General features: G+C 40.2%; 2 protein-coding genes across 2 annotated transcripts; both read right to left on the bottom strand.

The window, feature by feature from the left end:
- Positions 1-12,063: 12,063 nt before the first annotated feature.
- LOC139451933 (M-phase inducer phosphatase-like) lies at positions 12,064-15,490 on the bottom strand. Its single transcript, XM_071233217.1, has 7 exons — positions 15,436-15,490; positions 14,017-14,171; positions 13,333-13,575; positions 12,992-13,153; positions 12,729-12,856; positions 12,403-12,520; positions 12,064-12,231 (listed from the first exon to the last, which is right to left on the bottom strand). The coding sequence occupies exons 1-7, from the start codon at positions 15,488-15,490 to the stop codon at positions 12,064-12,066; spliced, it is 1,029 nt and encodes a 342-aa protein (XP_071089318.1).
- Positions 15,491-19,717: 4,227 nt separating this feature from the next.
- On the bottom strand, positions 19,718-21,700 carry LOC139451932 (uncharacterized). The gene is made up of 4 exons (XM_071233216.1): positions 21,675-21,700; positions 21,387-21,520; positions 21,038-21,129; positions 19,718-19,842 (listed from the first exon to the last, which is right to left on the bottom strand). Exons 1-4 carry the CDS (start codon positions 21,698-21,700, stop codon positions 19,735-19,737), a joined length of 360 nt encoding a protein of 119 aa, XP_071089317.1. The 3' UTR covers positions 19,718-19,734.
- Positions 21,701-21,718: the final 18 nt, after the last annotated feature.

The raw sequence follows: 21,718 nt of genomic DNA, 5'->3' as shown, positions 1-21,718 counted from the left end.
ATAGACGTTAACCACTTTGGTGAAACCTACAAGCACGGGTATGGTGTTGACAAACATAGAACCATAATCAGGGCGTTATTCCATCCTACAGAATAGCAGTAAAAATTATATGAATGGATGACTGAAAATGAGTAATGACGCCACGCTGAATTAGATTTGTAATGCATTCCATTCCATTTGAAACCTCACGTTGCGCGTTCAGTTCCAAATTCAATTTAGCGTGGTTAAACCTACAGGTAATCTAGCTCTACATTGAAAAGTAGATTACATTGACAGAATGTTCTATCAGATCAGGGATATACTAGTCTTCTGTTTAGTGTATCAAGTCCGTTATATTCAGTCTGTAAAGTATGAACCACTCCTCTGTCGTACGTGAATTATCGAGGAAGTGGTTTGGTCAGGAAAGTGTTAATGACTTTGTTGTTAGTCAACTTGCATTATCTATCCCATTTTAGATAAATACAAAAGGCAAAAACATTTCCACGACCACAAGAAATCTCTGCCAGTAGCAGAGTCGATTGTACGATTCCGACTATATCACGAGCATGTGTTCACGAATAGCTGATGATATCAGTTGTTATAGTGATCATATCAGTTGTTTTCTAAAAGAGGTGCGTATCCTGCCCCACCAGTTGCACATGTCAAAAACACATGCAAAGGCATGTCGATTGTTCACCTGAAACACCACGTGAACATATGGTACAAGTCGAGATGGGGAATTGCATTGGACATAATGTTTGTCACTGATGCGTCACATTTGCGTCAGAAATGTTATGAAAGTTTCCATGAGGTTTCGTTGTAGACACATCCAAAACGAGTGAGTGAGTGAGTAAGTGTGGTTTTACGCCGCCTTTAGCAATATTCCAGCAATATAACGGCGGGGGACATCTGACCGCCCGACATCCAAAAAGACAGATTGCATATGATGACAGTAAATAAAAGCGTGACCATTTTTGAGAATTGATAGATGGAACGCTTGGGAAAAGAAGAAATATTTGCATACATTAAATCTTTTATTTCGGTTTTAGACAACATAGACAATCAGCACTAAAATACAGAGAATGATCAACAAAAGATACATAACAATGTATATATATCAACAATGTCAAAAGTGATCTTTAAGTGATGTCACTATTACAAGAGTGAAAATTTAAGTGGTGAAACATCAATTTCTAAACATCGACTCCGCAAGTATCTGTTTTTCGTGGTCTTGTTCGACTTGGACTTGGACCGGAAGTGACGTAACTGACTGGCGTAGTCTGGGTGTAGCATGGGAATGTAAGTGTTTGGTTGACACTGGTGCTGAAAGAAGAACAAGGAACATTGTCAGTTATGGAATTTCACTGCAACCTCTTTTTTAAATACAGCTTTGTGAAATACGTGATGTATTAATCAGATAAAGAACTACTCGTATACAAATGTTGTTTCTAAGTTTCACTGACATAATGACAATGATTAAAATCGTCTGTAAGTGAAATGTGAACGCACCTGATGTTGTTCATAGAAGGCCTTGTAACCGCCATCCAGCAGGTATACTTCCGGGTAGAAGAGGAACGGGTAGCGGTCACTGTTCAACTTCCGGTCTAAACTCCGCAGATGGCGTAATCTGTGTTTAAGAATGTTTGCATCAGTTGAGGAACATATTGTTATGAACTGTGTATAATAGCATAAAACTGTATATCGACTATGAACTATTTTAAGTCTTAGTTCCATGCCTTGGTTTTGTCAAGAATCGAGGACATCTATTTAACCAGTTAAACATTACTCGTCAGTGTCTAACGAAAAAGGATGTTTCAAAAGAGGTACCACGACTTACAGTTTGGGTGCTCTCTCTGACGAGAATTCACAGTGGAAGACGAGGATGTTCTGTTGAGTCGACTCCCTCCCCCGTAGACTGGTGACGAACTCCTTGATTTGAGCCTCGTTGTGGAGATTTATGGCACCCTGTAAGAACCATAATCATAGGAATGGAAATATGTACAAAATGTTTTGTAATATTTAGGAGGAATATTTAGGATATTTACAGATGAGACATTGAATCATTCTCGTCTTAATCATCAACAAATAACTTTCATTTACCTCAATATGACCACCCTCATATTCATATGGGTATCGACAGTCGAAGATCTGGTACCCGGAAATGATGTCGTTGTATTTGCCTGTCAGAAGGTGACTGACTGTGCGTGGAGACACTGACTTGAGATCCTTGTGTCGGCCTGTGATGGTCGGGAGTCTGTGGCACTGGATAAAAAATAATGAATTGAGTATTCAATAAAACATGATAAAGCGAAATTAATGAAAGTCAGATCTCGTTGACCATTTCAGAATAATTCCAGAAGATGGACATGTCTTGAACGAGCAACGAATAGTGTGTAGACACGTGTGTGGTTTATTAATATTAGCCATACATAAATTATTACCTCTGAGCCATCGCCTATCAGGTTGATTTCCGCCTCCATCTTATCCACTGCTGATTTCATGGATTCGGGGGATTCGGAAATACATAGCTCTCTCTGGTGCTCCGTAACTTCATCCAATCTAGATCTCTTTGTCACAGGACTTTCATCCTCATCATGTGGTCGTTTTGGAGAGAATAAAGATTTTCTGACGGAACTGAAGTCGGTGACTGTTCTACTCGACAGAAAACAGTTGAGCGGAGATCCCTGAAAATAGAGATAGCAAATATCGTCATACTTGTTATAGAAAATTTGTTTTGTTTGTTTACTGTTTGCGGCCGCACTCAGAATTATTCCTGCTCTTTGACGGTGGGCTTTAAACAATCATGTTTGAACCAGACAATCTTGTGAAATAAAAAGAAGAGGAACAATACACGCCGTCGTGGTATGATGACGCAATCAGCCAAATCACCGAGTCTGATCATCGATCCATTTTGGTCGCCTCCTGAGACCATCATAGGTAGCTGGGGGCCTAATCTAACTTAGTCCCCCAGGATCATATATTAGGAAATATTACGATGCATTTTGGAGGTGCATTGTCTGTTCAGTTCTTGGTAAATAAATCTATGAGTATCACGTGTTTTCCCACATCTGCTGAACACTAAAAGCATGGTATGTTGTACTGTGGAAATAGCAACACTGTCGGGACATTTACCTCAGTATCACTTCCGTGAGATTCGAAACCGCTGTCACGTGAGTCATCATCGTCGTCGAAAGTGAGGCTGCGAGGCAATACACCAGCATCTTCGTGAATACCCAGAAGACCCAATGTCACGTGATCAGGACTATCAAGGCAAAGTATGTTCATCCCGGACACTGGCGAGGGGGTCATTTTAAACTGAAAATAATAATTACATTGTTATGGAATTGAGTCATAATACATATTGATGAATTAAGATACTAAATATATGTCACTGTGCAACAATGCATACTGAACTATACTACAACAGATATGTGATGTGAATTAGTGATTGTCCTCAGTTTCCTATGGGTTGTGTTAATGGATATTAACAACCATGATCTGACTGTTGGTGAAACGTTACAAAATCTTGAAATAAAGATGAATCCTTACCTGTAGTGTCTGTCTTCCTGTTTGACAAAAAGTGTGAGTTTTCTTGTAGTGACTGCCCCTGTGTCAGATACAACCTTAGCTAGATAGTGATGCCCCCTGCAGCCTCCCGTACTGTATATATACCTATACACTATCAATGACCTGATTACATATACAAACTACTTAACAACTGCAGCACACTACCGCTAACACTTCTGGCTAATTACTTTATTGGGAGTTAAACAGCCACTGAAACTCTGTAACAACAAATCCAGCCTAAAACGGAGCAATAATAGGAAGCTAGCACCTCATGACTTACCAGCGCTCCAGCTTGGGGAGGGGCGGTGATGGCTTGTGTGTCCCGAGTTTCTATACGGGGATGAGAGGAGATTATCATCAAGTGATAATCCAGGCGGGGTATCAAATAAACCGATAATTGATGTTGGAATACAGTACATTAGATAAGAGGTATAATTTAGACTACGCAGTGGAACAATAAGACAGCTCGTTACATTATTTGTGTAGGGCAAGCGAGGAAGACAGTGGTGGTGGCTGATGGGGCCATAGAAAGGTACACAGGTGACAATGTGTTATAATCTACAAGGATTGGTGCACAGATTATGTAGTTAACAACACTTAAATATTATAATTGTTGTTTGTACCAACAAACAGAACCAAGTTGGTTGGTTGGTTGGTTGTTTAACGCCCCACTTAGTAATATTCCAGCTATATGACGGCGGTCTGTAAATAATCGAGTCTGGACCAGACAATCCAGTGATTAATATCAAGGACATCGATCCACGCAATTGGGATCGGAGACGTGCATCAACCATGTCAGCGAGCCTGACCACCCGATCCTGTTAGTCGCCTTTTACGACAAGCATAGTCGCCTTTGACGGCAAGCATGAGTTGCTGAAGACCTAGTCTACCCCGGATCTTCACGGGTACAAGCAAAGAGGAAGACAGTAGTTTGTGTGAAACTGAACAGTGGCAGGACAGAAAGTTTTGATTAATATGTCAGAATATGTATAGTTACACGGTGATGACATCCAGTAAAGATTTAAATTGTGTTGTTTGAATGGAGAATAAAGGAATATAAGACAACCGGGAAAAATAAATGTGACGTTGAGTGAGAGTGTATGGTTTTACACCGCTTTTAGCAATATTCCAGCAATATATGAGCCATATAAATGAGGTACCCATGTCAGGAATGGAACCCGGGTCTTCGGCGTGACGAGCGAATCCACTAAGCATCCCGACCGCCCCAAATGTGACCTTGAAGAATAACATCAGGCAATTCGTAATAATCGTTTGTGTTGAGAAAGGGCGATACGGAAGACACGATGCGGACAACATGTAATTATCTGTAGGACTGATTGATTGGTTATTTGTTTAACGTGATTGAGTCACAATCTATGGAAGTAGACATACATAAAAGATTACACGCTCTGTCTATACATGCAGATTGGACCAAGCAAAGCAGTATACAATTCTTAACGGAGAAAGAAACTTTGTTCATACAAATACATATATTGAAACGTGAGAAACATAAGCCTTTTTTTCAAAACTACGTGAATGGTGCAAAAGACGGACAATAAGGAAATGTCACATGGAAGTATAGTTGGAAACTGATGCAAGGGGTAATCTTAAATGGCTAAATATATTCAATATAAGTTAATCAAAAGAAAATTAAACGTAGTTTCAGCAATATTTTTCTTCAACAATAATACACATAATATACACGTTAAATGAAGTGAAATGAACAATGAATGGAAGCATGTTGGCGACCAGACCAGTGTAAATATGTGTATTAAATATATCAATTCATCCAGATGTCATACAATGTCATTAGTTATATTGTACAGTCAATGGAAAATAATAAGGCCGTTATTTTGACGAAACACTTGTCCACTCTGAAGTAAAGGAACGTAAAGATAAATCCGACACATGACAGATTGAACGATAGTTTGCAGTTAGACAAAATATGGCAACTTGCCAGAGGCTGATATAAATTCATGAACGGATTTTAATATTTCTAAATTTATCTTTTCTGTAACATTTCCATTTCAATAAAGAATAAAGTTAATATCAAAATCTCGGGTGTATAAAAAATAGTGAAACCAGGGGTCGAAAGCATGATCATCGATTCATAACATCAGGACTACATATATATTTAGTTATCTCTAATGACATAGCTATTTTATCTATAACTAGACGTTCTTGGTGTGTATATACTCACCGCCAAAAGAAACGCGAACCAAAGAAATATTTAGAGAAGAATGTACGTTCAGAATATATGTTTCCAACGTGTACCACTTAATGACAAAACTAACGATCAGTCAAGTGTTCCAAAAGTGTCTGTATACTTATCTCAATATGCTGCACGTGATTTCCAAACTTCACACGCTAATAATGCACGAGACAAATGGTGCATCTCGAGTCATGGATCTGTGACTTCACTTGTGGTGCGTTCGTGAACGTCGGTTCACAGAACATAACAGTATGTTCGTTTGTGCATCGGACCGATCTAATATCGTTTGAATATGAGTAATTCTTCATTTAGTAACCAACATGTATTGTCTTCCCTTTCTCATGTCGATGAGTATACAGTTAACTACGGTTATAACGAACTCAAAAGGACCACTAATTTTAGTTCGTTATAACCGTAGTTCGTCATAAGCATATATGCAACGTATATACAGCAAATGTCCAGGACAAAAAGTACGGTTTGTTGTATCCGTCAGTCCACTATAAGAGTGTTCGTTATAAACGTAGTTTACTGTTTAGTGATACAAGACAATGATGGCGCAGAGCATCGACATAGCCCCTTCATAACGAGCTACAACGAGTTGGTCAAGGCAGAGTTATATCTGCCTGGCTCTTTACATTATATATAAATGATCTGTTATGTGAGCCGGAACGCTCTAAGCAAGGGCTAAATCTGCCGTGGGCACATACTCCAGGCCAGCTCTTGGCAGATGATACAACACTGATTAGTAGCTCACCAACAGACCTTCAAGATCTTCTCAATGTTGTAAATCAGTATGCATATAAATGGCAGCTTAAGTGCAATGTCACGAAAAGCGCTGTTCTAATATTTGATGTGCAACGTAAATTTATCTGCTCTCAATCCCTGTACATGGGCAGTATGTGTGTTCCACTTCAGCAATCTATAATATATGCAGGTGTCAGGATTAGCTATGATAAATCTTCCTTAGAACGAACACAATTAGCTTGTGAAAAGTTAAAAATGTTAATCAATAGTAATAATTATACTGGACTAAAGTTTGGAGGCATGAATCCAATCCCAACAAAAAGGATCTGGGAACGAGTGATACTCCCATGCGGGCTCTATGGATGTAATGTCTCGGGACTATTAACCCTCAATACGATATGCTGGAAGTTATTCAACGTTACTTCAGTAGAAAAGTACAGGGCCTTCCAAAATGTACATCAGGTACTGTTGCTGTGGACAATATGGGCTTGATATCTCTCCAATCCTTTATTGACAAACAGTCACTGTTACTACTTAGAAAACTATGCCGGTCCAGTTACAGCTATGTTTTTAAATTTTTTTTTCATTACTCGCCTTGGGCAGTTTAGATATGAAATAGCGTTGGATAACTTTAGAAAACGATGTGCTTTGTCACCTGTATATAACATGCTTAGACTTGTCAAAAAATACAATCTCTATGCAGAAATAGAAGATTATCTAATTAAATGTAGCTTCCCAAGTAAAAAGGCATGGTCTGATATTGTTAAGGAAAGGATTATTTTTGCAGACCAAGAAGCTGTATGCTCTAAGCTGCTATCTAGACTTAACTTAAATAGATATGTTTCGCTACGTAATGATAAAGAACACAGACTCTGGCTGCTTGCACTTGAACGTCCTGAACAGGTCCCAAACCTGTCTCATCTTGTACGGCGGGGATGCCTAAATATAGAATCTGGGGAATGTCGATGTAGAATTGTAGCTCATGATATCATTAAGCATGTCTTTTTGTACTGTACATTGAATGTGAATGACAGAAATGAACTATTTGAAACCATTTGTGATGTGATAGATGTCTGTACATTTGCAAGACTGTTTAGTGAGGACGATGATATAATCCTGTCTGTACTACTTGGCGGTATGCCTGAGTGTGTTAGCTCTTTATCTCAAAGTCTATGTCAATATACTGTAGGAAATGGCTGTATCTGTTACAAAACAGTTATAAGAATGCTTGATTGTCATGCATTTTGTAGTTATCATTTCTCATAATACTGTTAAATCGTACTACTGTACAGCTCTGTAATTATACATAATAACATATATGATATGTATCTTCAATATCTGGAGGAAATAAAGAATATCTATCTATCTATCATTCTGGAAAACTACGCATTAGAATGAGTTGACTATAATATATATTGTCAGTGCAAGAGAATAACCAGCTTCAATTGTCTCCTGAAAGAGATTCCACTTGGCGCAAAGGGCAAGTAGCTGTGTTGAAATTATATGAATGGACCACTGAAAATTAGTGATGACACCAGGTGTTCGCGAAAAGGGTAAACATGTCCGGCCCTACCAATAGCAACCGCCATTCATACAATTTGCATAGAAAAATGAGTACCTTGGCTAGTGGTTCGGGGAGCATCTCAACATGAAGTTTACTATAAGGAGATCGCTAAAAGTGCTGGGTGCGATCTATCTCTGCTTATATGGTATGGTGACTTGGCTTACAACGTTTTCACAAAACTGTATGAATCAGCTGTACAACCGATACTACTGTACGGAGCGCCGACATGGGGACTTTACAGTCACAGAGAAATTAATAATGTACAACACAGAGCCTACCGTCCGCTTCTTCCTCGGCGTTTCACGTACAACATCGAACACTGCGGTCCAAGGTGAAATGGGTTGGTACTCGTGCCTCACAAAACAGACTTGAAACATTCAGATGGTTCTTAAAAGTTAACACCTCACAAAACAGACTTGAAACATTCAGATGGTTCTTAAAAGTTAACACCTCACAAAACAGACTTGAAACATTCAGATGGTTCTTAAAAATTAACAGAAGCGAAGATGATAGACGGCCACACAGAGTTTTAAAGTATAGCACTGCTATAGCACTGTTTTTTAGCACTGCCTTTAAAATAAACAAGCAGCTGGCTATACGCGACTTGATATTTATGACAGGCCCAACACAGTATGTGATATCTCCCCACCCCCACACCCCCACCCCACCCCCAACCCTTTAGAGCACAGAACTTGTTATTTTTGTTAGTTCATTTCCTTTCAGAGTGTAATTTTTATAAGGACCTAAGATACAACATTAGTTTATCTAGTTACAATTCTACAGAACCAAAATATCTATTCATTAAATTGTTTTCTGAAAATAATCCTAAGCGCATCAATTTTATCTACCATTAGTAACATGTTTTTAGACGACAATTATTCATGATACTTGCATTGTTTATTGTTCTACATCTGTTTATAACGATTATATCATTGTGAATAGTATTTTATCGAACGTAATTTAATAAATAAGTAGTGTCTCGTTAGCCAAGATATGGCTGGATGTTAAACATCTTCTACTGTACTATGAAATATTTTAGCTATGTGTGTTATACCTGTGACACTTCAATAAACTCTATCTGTCTGTCTATGTATTGTCTGATGCAGCACAGCAGTACTCCTGCCATGCGACGTCAGTCCGTAAACAAACCAGACAATCAAGTGATCGATGAACCAGAAAATCCAGTGACGCGAGAGTACCATTCCTAATTTGGTTGAAACTAATAAAAACAGTATCTTAATTTTGAATTACGTCTGCTATGCACAAGTGCAGAGATTTTGCTGATTATAAGTAAAGAAAAACGTTAAGAAATATAATAACGCTGGTTTTAAACGGTGTTCTAATTTTCACGGCGTGTCAGCGCAATGTGGAAGATAAATCCTGTTGCAGACGGAGACGTAAACCGCGTTGGTGGAACCCCAAAACATATTGCATAAGAAAGTTGTTTATGCATTGTGGCTTACATGATATTTGATAACCAAGGAATATCGAATAAGAATGTCGTAAGTTCCACCCGTCTGCAACGATCCTTTTAAACGATTGACTAAATACTGTATACTCTAAAATCGTGCTTATATATTTCTTCTATATGCTGCAGCTGAATATTTACTTTTATTTTTATTTTTTTCATTCAACATGCGACAATCGTGTGCTTTGAACGTGATTTAAAGTATCAGACAGGTTTTGTTTTTCAGACTAAAGTGTGCTGACGAATTAATCCATGTCATCTTCATACGCCAACTTGGAACCTGATTGTAATTGCTATGCAAGGGAACCTGTTTTGACAGACAATATAGACTGATTGTTCTCTATATTTCATTTCACAGATAAAAGAACATTACTGCATTGTTAACATATATTGTTGAAATATTTGAGAATTTTTTAATTTATTAACTTTGAAACAAATACAAATTTATTCCAAATAAGGTTTGTCCTTAATCTTCTGACCATGAGCACTTAGTTTGGAATCCTAGATAATCCATATGTCCTATTCATGATAATTGGTAGAAGTTGACCTTTGAATATATAAAACTGTGCACTGTCACACTGGATGGAAAAGAGAATGTCAAAATGTGTCATTAATACGTTTCAAATTGTTTGTCTTGAGTAAATATTGATCCAAGCAGAATGCCATCTGGAAGCAGGTAGAGACAGTACCAACATACTGGGAATTACCTTTGGCCAGGGACATGTCAGAGGTAGGTATATACCTGAACTCGAAACTAAAACTTAGTGTGAGTAGACAGTGTTAGTCTATCAAGTCGGCGAAATGGAGCACTTCCAGAGTGATTGTACACCTGGGTAGGTGTTCATGGGTCATCTGGGAAAACTTGAATTTAGAAATTAGGAGAATTTCGAATTTCCATGGAGAGAATTGAATACTTAACGTATGCCATCATTACTCTCATCCTCTTCACTGTCATCACATCTCACGGAATAATTCAATGCTAATTGTATTCAATCTTTATTTCAGTACTGAAAATGCCTATAGTACACTCATACATAGAGTAGCAATGGGACTGATGTGGTTTCTGTATATGGTGAGTCTGTGGGTTTGACCGAACGCCGCTTTTAACAGTATACTTAACGACGGTTTTCAAATGCCTTGTCTATCCCACTTTAGATAAATACAAGCGACGAAAACATTTCCATAACCACAAGAAATCTCTGCCAGTAGCAGAGTCGATTGTACGATTCCGACTATATCACGAGCATGTGTTCACGAATAACTATCAAATAGTGATGATATCAGTTGTTTTCTAAACGATGTGCGTATCCTGCTCCACTAGTGGCACATGTCAAAAACACACGCAAAGGCATGTCGATTGTTCACCCGAAACACCATATGAACATATGGTACAAGTCAAGATGGGGAATTGCATTGGACATAATGTTTGTCACTGTCATCACATCTCACGAAATAATTCAATGCTAATTGTATTCAATCTTTATTTCAGTACTGAAAAAGCCTATAGTACACTCATACATAGAGTAGCAATGGGACTGATGTGGTTTCTGTATATGGTGAGTCTGTGGGTTTGACCGAACGCCGCTTTTAACAGTATTCCGCCTATACCACCATGTGTCAGCTTAAAGTGGGAGTAACACTCGACCATAGACGTTAACAAGTTTGGTGAAACCTACAAGCACGGACATGGCGTTGACAAACATAGAAATATAATCAGGGCGTTATTCCATCCTACAGAATAGCAGTAAAAATTATATGAATGGATTAGTGAAAATGCTGTATTTTATGAACGGCTGGTTAGATTTGTAATGCATTCCATTCCATTTGAAACCTCACGTTGCGCTTTAAGTTCCAAATTCCAATTTAGCGCGGTAAAACCTACAGGAAACCTAGCTTTACATTGAAAACACAGTATGTTTATCGCCTAATTCTATCACGTCAGGGATATATTAGTCTTCTGTTTAGTTTATCAAGTAAGTTATCATTTATCTGGACTGCATTTTCCCGTTATGTTTAGTCTGTAAAGTATGAACCCTTCCTCTGTCGTACGTGAATTATCGAGGAAGTGGTTTGGTCAGGCAGGTGTTAATCACTTTGTTGTTATCAACTTGCTCCACTAGTGGCACATGTCAAAAACACACGCAAAGGCATGTCGATTGTTTACCCGAAACACCACATGAACATATGGTACAAGTCAAGATGGGGAATTGCATTGGACATAATGTTTGTCACTGATGCGTCACATTTGCGTCAGAAATGTTATGAAAGTTTCCTTAAGTGTTTGTTGTAGAAACATCCTAAAAACAGATTGCATATGATGATTGTAAATTAATGCGTGACCACCTTTGAGAATTGATAGCTGGAACGCTTGGGAAAAGAAGAAATATATACGTACGTGTAAACTTTTATTTCGGTTTTAGACAACATAGACAATCAGCACTAAAATGCAGAGGACGATCAACAAATAAAGATATATAACCATGTATAAATATCAACAAAGTCAAAAGTGATCTGTAACTGATGTCACTATTACAAGAGTGAAAATTTAAGTGGTGAAACATCAATTTCTAAAGATCGACTTCTCAAGTATCTGTTTTTCGTGGTCTTGTTCGACTTGGACTTGGACCGGAAGTGACGTAGCTGACTGGCGTAGTCTGGGTGCAGCATGGGAATGTAAGTGTTTGGTTGACACTGGCGCTGAAAGAACAAGCAACATTGTCAGTAATGGAATTTCACTGCAATCACTTTTTGAAATACAGCTTTGTGAACTACGTGATGTAAGAATCAGATAAAGAACTATACATATGTTGTTTCTAAGTTTCACTGACATAATGACGATAGTTGTCTCTTTGTGAAATGTGAACGCACCTGATGTTGTTCAAAGAAGGCCTTGTAACCGCCATCCAGCAGATACACTTCCGGGTAGAAGAGGAACGGGTAGCAGTCACTGTTCAACTTCCGGTCTAAACTCCGCAAATGGCGTAATCTGGGTTTAAGAATGTTTGCATCAGTTGAATAACATCTTGGTATGAACTGTGTATAAAAGCATAAAACTGTATATAACCTAAAAACATTTATAATTCTTAGTTCAATACCTTGGCTTGGTCAAGAATCGAGGACATTTTTAACCAGTTAAACATTACTCGTCAGTGTTTATTGAAAAATGTTGTTTCAAAAGAGGTACCACGACTTACAGTTTGGGTGCTCTCTCTGACGAGAATTCACAGTGGAAGACGAGGATGTTCTGTTGAGTCGACTCCCTCCCCCGTAGGCTGGTGACTAACTCCTTGATTTGAGCCTCGTTGTGGAGATTTATGGCACCCTGTAAGAACCATGATCATAGGAATGAAAATATATACAAAATGTTTTGTAATCGCTATCAGGAATATTTATGATATTTACATATGAGACATTGCATCATTCTCGTCTTAATCATCAACAAATAACTTGTATTTACCTCAATATGACCACCCTCATATTCATATGGGTACCGACAGTCGATGATCTGGTACCCGGAAATGACGTCATTGTATTTCCCAGTCAGAAGGTGATTGACTGTGCGTGGAGACACTGACTTGAGATCCTTGTGTCGGCCTGTGATGGTCGGGAGTCTGTGGCACTGGATAACAAATAATGAATTGAGTATGCAATAAAACATGATAAAACGAAATTAATGAGAGTCAGATCCCGTTGACCATTTCAAAATAATTTCAGAAGATGAACATGTCTTGAACGAGCAACGAATAGTGTGTAGACACGTGTGTGGTTTATTAATATTAGCCATACATAAATTATTACCTCTGAGCCATCGCCTATCAGGTTGATTTCCGCCTCCATCTTCTCCACTGCTGATTTCATGGATTCGGGGGATTCGGAAATACATAGCTCTCTCTGGTGCTCCGTAACTTCATCCAATCTAGATCTCTTTGTCACAGGACTTTCATCTTCATCATGTGGTCGTTTTGGAGAGAATAAAGATTTTCTGACTGAACTGAAGTCGGTGATTGTTCTATTCGACAGAAAAAAGTTGAGTGGAGATCCCTGAAAAAAAGAGATAGCAAATATCGTCATACTTGTAATAGAAAATTTGTTTTGTTTGTTTACTGATTATGGCCTCCCTGAGAATTATTCCAACTCTTTGACGGTGGACTTTAAACAATCGTGTTTGAACCAGACAATCTTGTGAAATAAAAAGAAGAGGAACGATATACGCCGTCGGGGTATGATGACTCCATCACGGACTCTGACCATCGATCCATTTTGGTCGCCTCTTAAGACCATCATAGGTTGCTGGGGGCCTAATCAAACCCGGAGTCCCCAGGATCATATATTAGGAAATATTACGATGCATTGTGAAGGTGCATTGTCTGTTCAGTTCTTGGTAAATATATCTGTGAGTATCACGTGTTTACCCACATCTGGTGAACACTAAAAGCATGGTATGTTGTTCTGTGGAAATAGCAACACTGTCGGGATATTTACCTCAGTATCACTCCCGTGAGATTCGAAACCGCTGTCACGTGAGTCATCATCGTCGTCGAAAGTGAGGCTACGAGGCAATACACCAGCATCTTCGTGAATACCTAGAAGACCCAGAGTCACGTGATCGGGACTATCAAGTATGTTCATCCGGGACACTGGAGAGGAGGTCATTTAAAACTGAAAATAATAATTACATTGTTATGAAATTGAGTCATAATACATATTGATGAATTAAGATACTAAATATATGTCACTGTGCAACAATGCATACTGAACTGTACTACAACAGATATGTGATGTGAATTAGTGATTGTCCTCTGTGTCCTATGGGTTGTGTTGATGGATATGAACAACCATGATCTGACTGTTGGTAAAACATTACAAAATCTTGAAATAAAAATGAATTCTTACCTGTAGTGTCTGTCTTCCTGTTTGACAAAAAGTGTGATTTTTCTTGTAGTGACTGCCCCTGTGTCAGATACAACCGTAGCTAGATAATGATGCCCCCTGCAGCCTCCCATACTGTATATATACCTATACACTATCAAAGACCTGATTACATATACAAACTACTTAACAACTACAGCACACTACCACTAATACTCCTGGCTAATTACTATATTGGGAGTTAAACAGCCACTGAAACTCTGTAACAACAAATCCAGCCTAAAACGGAGCAATAATAGGAAGCTAGCACCTCATGACTTACCAGCGCTCCAGCTTGGGGAGGGACGGTGATGGCTTGTGTGTCCCGTGTTTCTATACGGGGATGAGAGGAGATTATCACCAAGGGATAATCCAGGCGGGGTATCAAATAAACCGATAACTGATGTTGGAATACGGGTATATTAGATAAGAGGTATAAATTAGACGTACGCAGTGGAACAATAAGACTGCTCGTTACATTATTTGTGTAGGGCAAGCGAGGAAGACAGTGGTGGTGGCTGATGGGGCCATAGAAAGGTACACAGGTGACAATGTGTGATAATCTACAAGGATTGGTGCACGGATTATCTAGTTTAACAACACTTACCACCAAACTGGACCAAGCAAGGAGGAAGACAGTAGTTTGTGTGTAACTGGACAGTGTGAGGGCAGAAGGTGTTTATTATGTGTCGGAATATGTATTGTTACACAGTAATGACATCCAGTAAAGATTTAAATTGCGTTTGATTGGGGGAGTAAAAGAATACAAGACAACCGGAAAATGTGACGATGAACAATTACACCAGACAGTTCCTTATAATTAATTGGGAAAACAAGAGGTGGTTTATGGGCCACGCGGAAGACACGTTGGGAACAATATGCGATTTTCTGTTGGGTTGTTTGTTTTTTGTTTAACGCCGCACGAATTAAATGCAGCGAATATCAAGGAAAAGCAGTTTGCAACGTAAGTAAACATTTTCTTCAAAAACCGACCTTGAACGGACCCGAACCCATAATCTTCGGCTCCGGAGGCCGACGCCTTATCCATTAGGCCACAAAGCCGCCTGATAGTTGAGCGGTGTTTGTTCTTACATTGGATGTTGACCGTGATGCAAGCCCCCACCCCAACCTCTACCCGCTGATCTGTTACAAAATAATCAAAATAGAGGTGGAGGGGGTGAGTGTGTTCTGTGTCACGTCGCCGTGAACGTCATTTCACTCATATGGGAAAGGGTTCCCCAAAAGGTTCAGTTTGTTTGTTTGTTGTTCAATTCTGCATTCAGCAATATTCCAGCTATATGATGAACCTGAGCCTGTATGAATGGACGTTTCTGACTGTATTCATATTTTTCATCATGCGTTAATGAACGTATTCAATTTATATTTATTTGAATCACAACTGGAGGATCCATCTTCCGCAACACGGCCAACGTTTTGAGTGGGTTATCAATGTTTTTGTTTGTTTGTTTGTTGTTTAACGCACCACTCAGCAATATTCCAGCTATATGACGGCGGTCTGTAAATAATCGAGTCTGGACCAGACAATCCAGTGATTGATATCATGGACATCGATCCACGCAATTGGGATCGATGACATGCATCAACCAAGTCAGCGAGCCTGACCACCCGATCCCGTTAGTCGCCTTTTACAAGCATAGTGACCTTTTACGGCAAACATGGGTTGCTGAAGACCTAGTCTATCCCGGAATCGTCACGGATTGGTTCAGAATGTTTGTAACTTTTCAGCATTTTCCAAAGCGTCACACCGTAGGCCGAGGTTCTTTTCCCCACATGAGTACAGTTTGTGAAGCCCACCCATTGTGTTCTACTCTGTGACAGAGGTGATGGACATAACTTGCTCAATCCCTCACTCACTCTGTAGAAGGCATGCTTGGTGCCAGCCTCTTCACTTTCAGAAGGCACATTTGTTTGGATTTGTGGGACCACAGAAACTGTGACCAAAGAAATATGTTTCCAAATTCTATTTCTTGTCATATATTTTTTTTCTGATCAAAGGATAATTTAATTCTTTGAGGTGAACAAGAGATTTATAACGTTTTTGGAATGTTTGAAACAAAATGTTCGATGCTATTTTGTAGCAGAATTGTTAGACATTACAATCCCTTATTATGTATAACCTCATTGATGGAACAGGTCCTAATCTAACTCCGTATTCCCCATCCTAACCTCAGTATTTCCCATCCATGTCCTGTATTCCACACCCATCTCCTGTATCCCACACCAGTCTCCTGTATTCCACACTCATCTCCTGTATTCCACACCCATCTCCTGTATTCCACACCCATCTCCTGTATTCCACACCCATCTCCTGCATTCCACACCCATCTCCTGTATTCCACACCCATCTCCTGTATTCCACACCCATCTCCTCTATTCCACACCCATCTCCTGCATTCCACACCCATCTCCTCTATTCCACACCCATCACCTGCATTCCACACCCATCTCCTGTATTCCACACCCATTTCCTGTATTCCACACCCATCTCCTGTATTCCACACCCATCTCCTGTATTCCACACCCATCTCCTGCATTCAACACCCGTCTCCTGTATTCCACACCCATCTCCTGTATTCCACACCCATTTCCTGTATTCCACACCCATCTCCTGCATTCCACACCCATCTCCTGTATTCCACACCCATCTCCTGCATTCCACACCCATCTCCTGCATTCAACACCCGTCACCTGTATTCCACACCCATCTCCTGTATTCCACACCCATCTCCTGTATTCCACACCCATCTCCTGCATTCCACACCCATCTCCTGCATTCAACACCCGTCACCTGTATTCCGCACCCATCTCCTGTATTCCACACCCATCTCCTGTATTCCACACCCATCTCCTGTATTCCACACCCATCTCCTGCATTCCACACCCATCTCCTGCATTCAACACCCGTCACCTGTATTCCACACCCATCTCCTGTATTCCACACCCATCTCCTGTATTCCACACCCATCTCCTGCATTCCACACCCATCTCCTGCATTCCACACCCATCTCCTGCATTCCACACCCATTTCCTGTATTCCACACCCATCTCCTGTATTCCACACCCATCTCCTGTATTCAACACCCATCTCCTGTATTCCACACCCATCTCCTGCATTCAACACCCGTCTCCTGTATTCCACACCCATTTCCTGTATTCCACACCCATCTCCTGTATTCCACACCCATCTCCTGCATTCCACACCCATCTCCTCTATTCCACACCCATCTCCTGTATTCCACACCCATCTCCTGCATTCCACACCCATCTCCTGTATTCCACACCCATCTCCTGTATTCCCCACCCACCTCCTGTATTCCCCGCCCATCTCCTGAATTACACGCTCTATCTTTACATGCAGATTGGACCAAATGAAGCGGCATTTCTCCGCGTTCAGTGCATTAAAATTCTCAACGGAGAAAGAAACTTTGTTTATATAAATCCATATATTCGAACATACATCTTTTTGTCAAAATCGATATAAGATAATTGAAAGAAGAAAGGTAAACGTAGTCTCAGCAATATTTTTCGTCAACGATAATACACATAATATACAAGTTAAATAAAGTGAAATGAGCAATGAATGGAAGCACGTTGGCGACCAGACCAGTGTAAATATGTCTTTTAAATATGTTTATTTCATAACATGCGAGAAGCTGGATTGGTAAACAAGACTTGTATCAATACCTCTCAAGATGTCATACAATGTCATCAGTTATATTGTACAGTCAAGGGGAAATATTAACGTAGTTATTTTGTAGAAACAGTTGTCCACTCTGAAGTACAAGAAGGTAAACAGAAATCAGATACATGAGATATTAAACGATAGTTTGCAGTTGGATAAAATGAGTAAAGTTGCCAGAGGTTCATATAAATTCATGAACGGATTTTAATATTTCTAAATATATAAATAACAAAATATATAAATAACAAAAGAAACGCGTCCCAGTGTAGCAAAGTTATTCTGCCTCAAACAACACGTGCATGCACCGTGTGGGCGGGCATTGCCATGCTGCATCATGATGTTACGTCCCTGCATTTGAACAAAAGGTAGAACATGATCTTGAACGTCGTCGTGCTGGTAGCATAGGCCATCAAAATTGACCTAAATTGTGTTTTCTCATGGGTTGTGATGCCACCCATACCATTACACTTCCATCCCCAAACTGTTCTACCCTGTCTGGCGCTCGGCATAAGGGGCTAAAACAAGGACTGGTCGGCTCGGAGTCAGTATACTGTGTCTGAGTGGGGTATTCATGTTAAACTGCGGCATGGTATCTCAGTGAGCTAGCACTATAAATCGGCATCAGTCCGGACTAGTACCAGCAGTCACACAAACACACACACACACACACACACACACACACACACACACACACACACACACACGTACATGCACGTCGCTATATAAGTGCAATAATCTTGGACGCGACGTTAAACCCCATTTCACCTCACCTCACCTCACCTCACCTCACCTCACCTCACCCCGAACTGTTCTTGATGCCTGTTGACTCTTGTAGAACATCAAAGTTGTCCAGATGAAAACTGGAATCACCGGTGAACAGTAATTCTGTCCCAGTCGTGTCTTTTAAACCTCAGAAGCTCTCCACATCAAGCTATGCGTGACTGACGTGATAACTTGGAAGCAAAATTGGGCGTATCGCTGGACGTCAGGACATGTTGTAAGGGCTCCCTCAACCGTATGGTTCTGCCATTAATTGGCCTCAACCCAGGAATTGTCCGAGCGGTTGATGTGGCAGTTTGGTATTGATCGTGTAGATGCACCAACCGAATATGGTTGTCTTGTTGACGTTACACGTGGATGACCGGCCTGGGGTAAGTCATGAGTGTTGTTCTGCTGTAGATAACGTCTCCAAATATTGTGTCTCGATGAACATTAATATGTCTGAAAACTCCTGCTTGCGGAATAGACGTTGATTTCCAGCAAGCCGTGGCATTGCGTTAACATTATTTACGGTAAAACAATCATTTATGAAAACCCGATAGGCGAACTATCATTGAGTACTGTACACATTAAAAAAACACGTGCGTGAGTATCAAGCTCCCAGCTAACAAGCAAATATACAAATTGTGCGCTGTGCCCGTTTTACAATTGCCTAAAGTTTCCTTATAAAATACCATACTCTTTGACCATCATTCTTGTCTTTGTCGTACTATCAAATACACCATAGTAATGAACGACCAAATATGGCAGTATTACGTAGCCAATGCTGTTACTATTTCCATCACTCCGGGAATTGATTTCAAGTTAGTTCATAGCATGTCAGAAAATGGTTTGGGGAATACTTCAGTAGTGATCAGCTGCTCTTGAGTCTGGAGTCCTTCAATGGAATGTGTTTCTGGATCCCCCTGTTTCTCAGTCTGAAACAATGGATGTGATCCTTCATAAGCTCGGGCTATGTTTAGATCATCTTCTAAGAGGGAAAGAAATGTTATGTGCGAATATGCTGAACATACAATAGACATAAATATAGTCCTCTCGGACCCCATCTTTGAAGTATCTCTGTGTTAGACAGGAACAGCTTGCCATGAAACCCAACACGGGGCACAAACTGTTTCACGTTATGTTCTGACAAGTTAGGGGCTGTGGGGTACCCCTGAGGTGAAATCATTCCTTCGTCACGCCCAAGGACCTGGGTTCGATTCCCCACATGGATACAATGTGTAAAGCCCTTTCCTGGAGTCACCAGCCTTGATATTGCTGTTATTGCTAAATAAAAGCTACAAAACCCTTTCCGTATTCATAAGAAATACATGATTCAATTTACGGTTCCTACTTTACCATGAGTCATGTCTTTATGAATTACTATCAAATAGTGACGATACCAGGTGTTCGCGAAAAGGTGAGCCTATCCTGTCCCACCGGTGGCACCCGTCATAAACACATGCAATTACAAGGCAATTGTTCACCTGGAGAAACACGGGACATAATATGGTACAATTTAAAACACAGAATTGCATCGGACATCATTTTTGTCACTGATGCATCAAATTTGGAAATGTCCACATGTCTACCATAAAACGTTTTGAAAGCTTTAATGAGGCCTTGAATGTTGTAACCTTGACCAAATAACTTCTGAGCAAGAGTTGTGTGATGCACAGTTAAAGTATTGGAAATATAAGTGAGTGAGTTTGGTTTTAACCCTACTTGGAACAGTATTCCAGTTATATCACTGCGTGTCAGTGGCGGAGGAAAGCCCGAAATGATGAAACCACGAGCACAGGTGTGATGCTGACAAACTTAGAAACAAAATACGGGCGAAATGGTATTCGAACCCTGAATCATGGAGTACCAAAGGGACGCAACTCTGCACAGCGAATTGTGGCCCCTAGAACTACTGGGTCACATGTTCCCTTGGAGCTATTAAGCACTATGGTTGGATGTGTGTTATTTTCCCCTGTTATTCCTCGTGGTACGACTTTTCTAACAGGAACGGGAGCACAGGCAGTGGTCAGTCAGTGTCTTGCCAGGTCCAAATCCGGTTATTTACAAGCTGCTGTGCTAAAGCTGGACTATTATTGAAGTTACCCTGCACACAGACACGCGCTCACTCACCTGTCGTGATGCATCTGTCTGACTCGGGCTCCAGAATCGCCGCACAAAGGGCAGGAGGAGCCTCTCATCTCTCACCGCCTCATGCAGGTGTTCTGACGACATACATTTCATTATATAATTCACCACGTCCATTTACATGTACTCTACATTAGCTCAATAAATACAGCGGAAGTCAATCTCATGTTATTCTTGTTAACAGTCATAAACGGTCCACTCATCCGTTAAGGGCAGAGAACATGAATATATTTAAATTAATAAACTTAAAATTTGTTTAGAATATCGATGAATTCAGGAAACTATTCACAGCCGGGCTGTGGCTGCTGGTGCCAATCTAACACAGATGACTCACTTGTCGCCAGACTGACCACCAGCCCCACTGAAAACGCCACCAGACACCCAACCATGGCGTAGTACAGGTAGGAGATGTTGTAGAGGGAGTAGTCACCATAGTCGACGTTGTTACCAGGCACAGGAGTAGAGGGACTACATCATATATTTGACATCGATAAAGACGGGGTTACCAGGCACAGGAGTAGAGGGACTACACCATATATTTGACATAGCCAAAGACGGTGTTACCAGGCACAGGAGTAGAGGGACTTCATCATACATTTGACATCGCTAAAGACGTTGTTACCTGGCACAGGAGTAGAGGGACTTCATCATACATTTGACATCGCT

This window comes from Haliotis cracherodii, unplaced genomic scaffold, assembly GCF_022045235.1.
Source record: "Haliotis cracherodii isolate W230 unplaced genomic scaffold, xgHalCrac1.p SCAF_9, whole genome shotgun sequence".
In the NCBI taxonomy this organism is placed as follows: Eukaryota; Metazoa; Mollusca; class Gastropoda; order Lepetellida; family Haliotidae; genus Haliotis; species Haliotis cracherodii.
The sequence above is the reverse complement of the archived record's forward strand: the minus strand, read 5'-3'. Positions and strand labels throughout refer to the sequence as shown.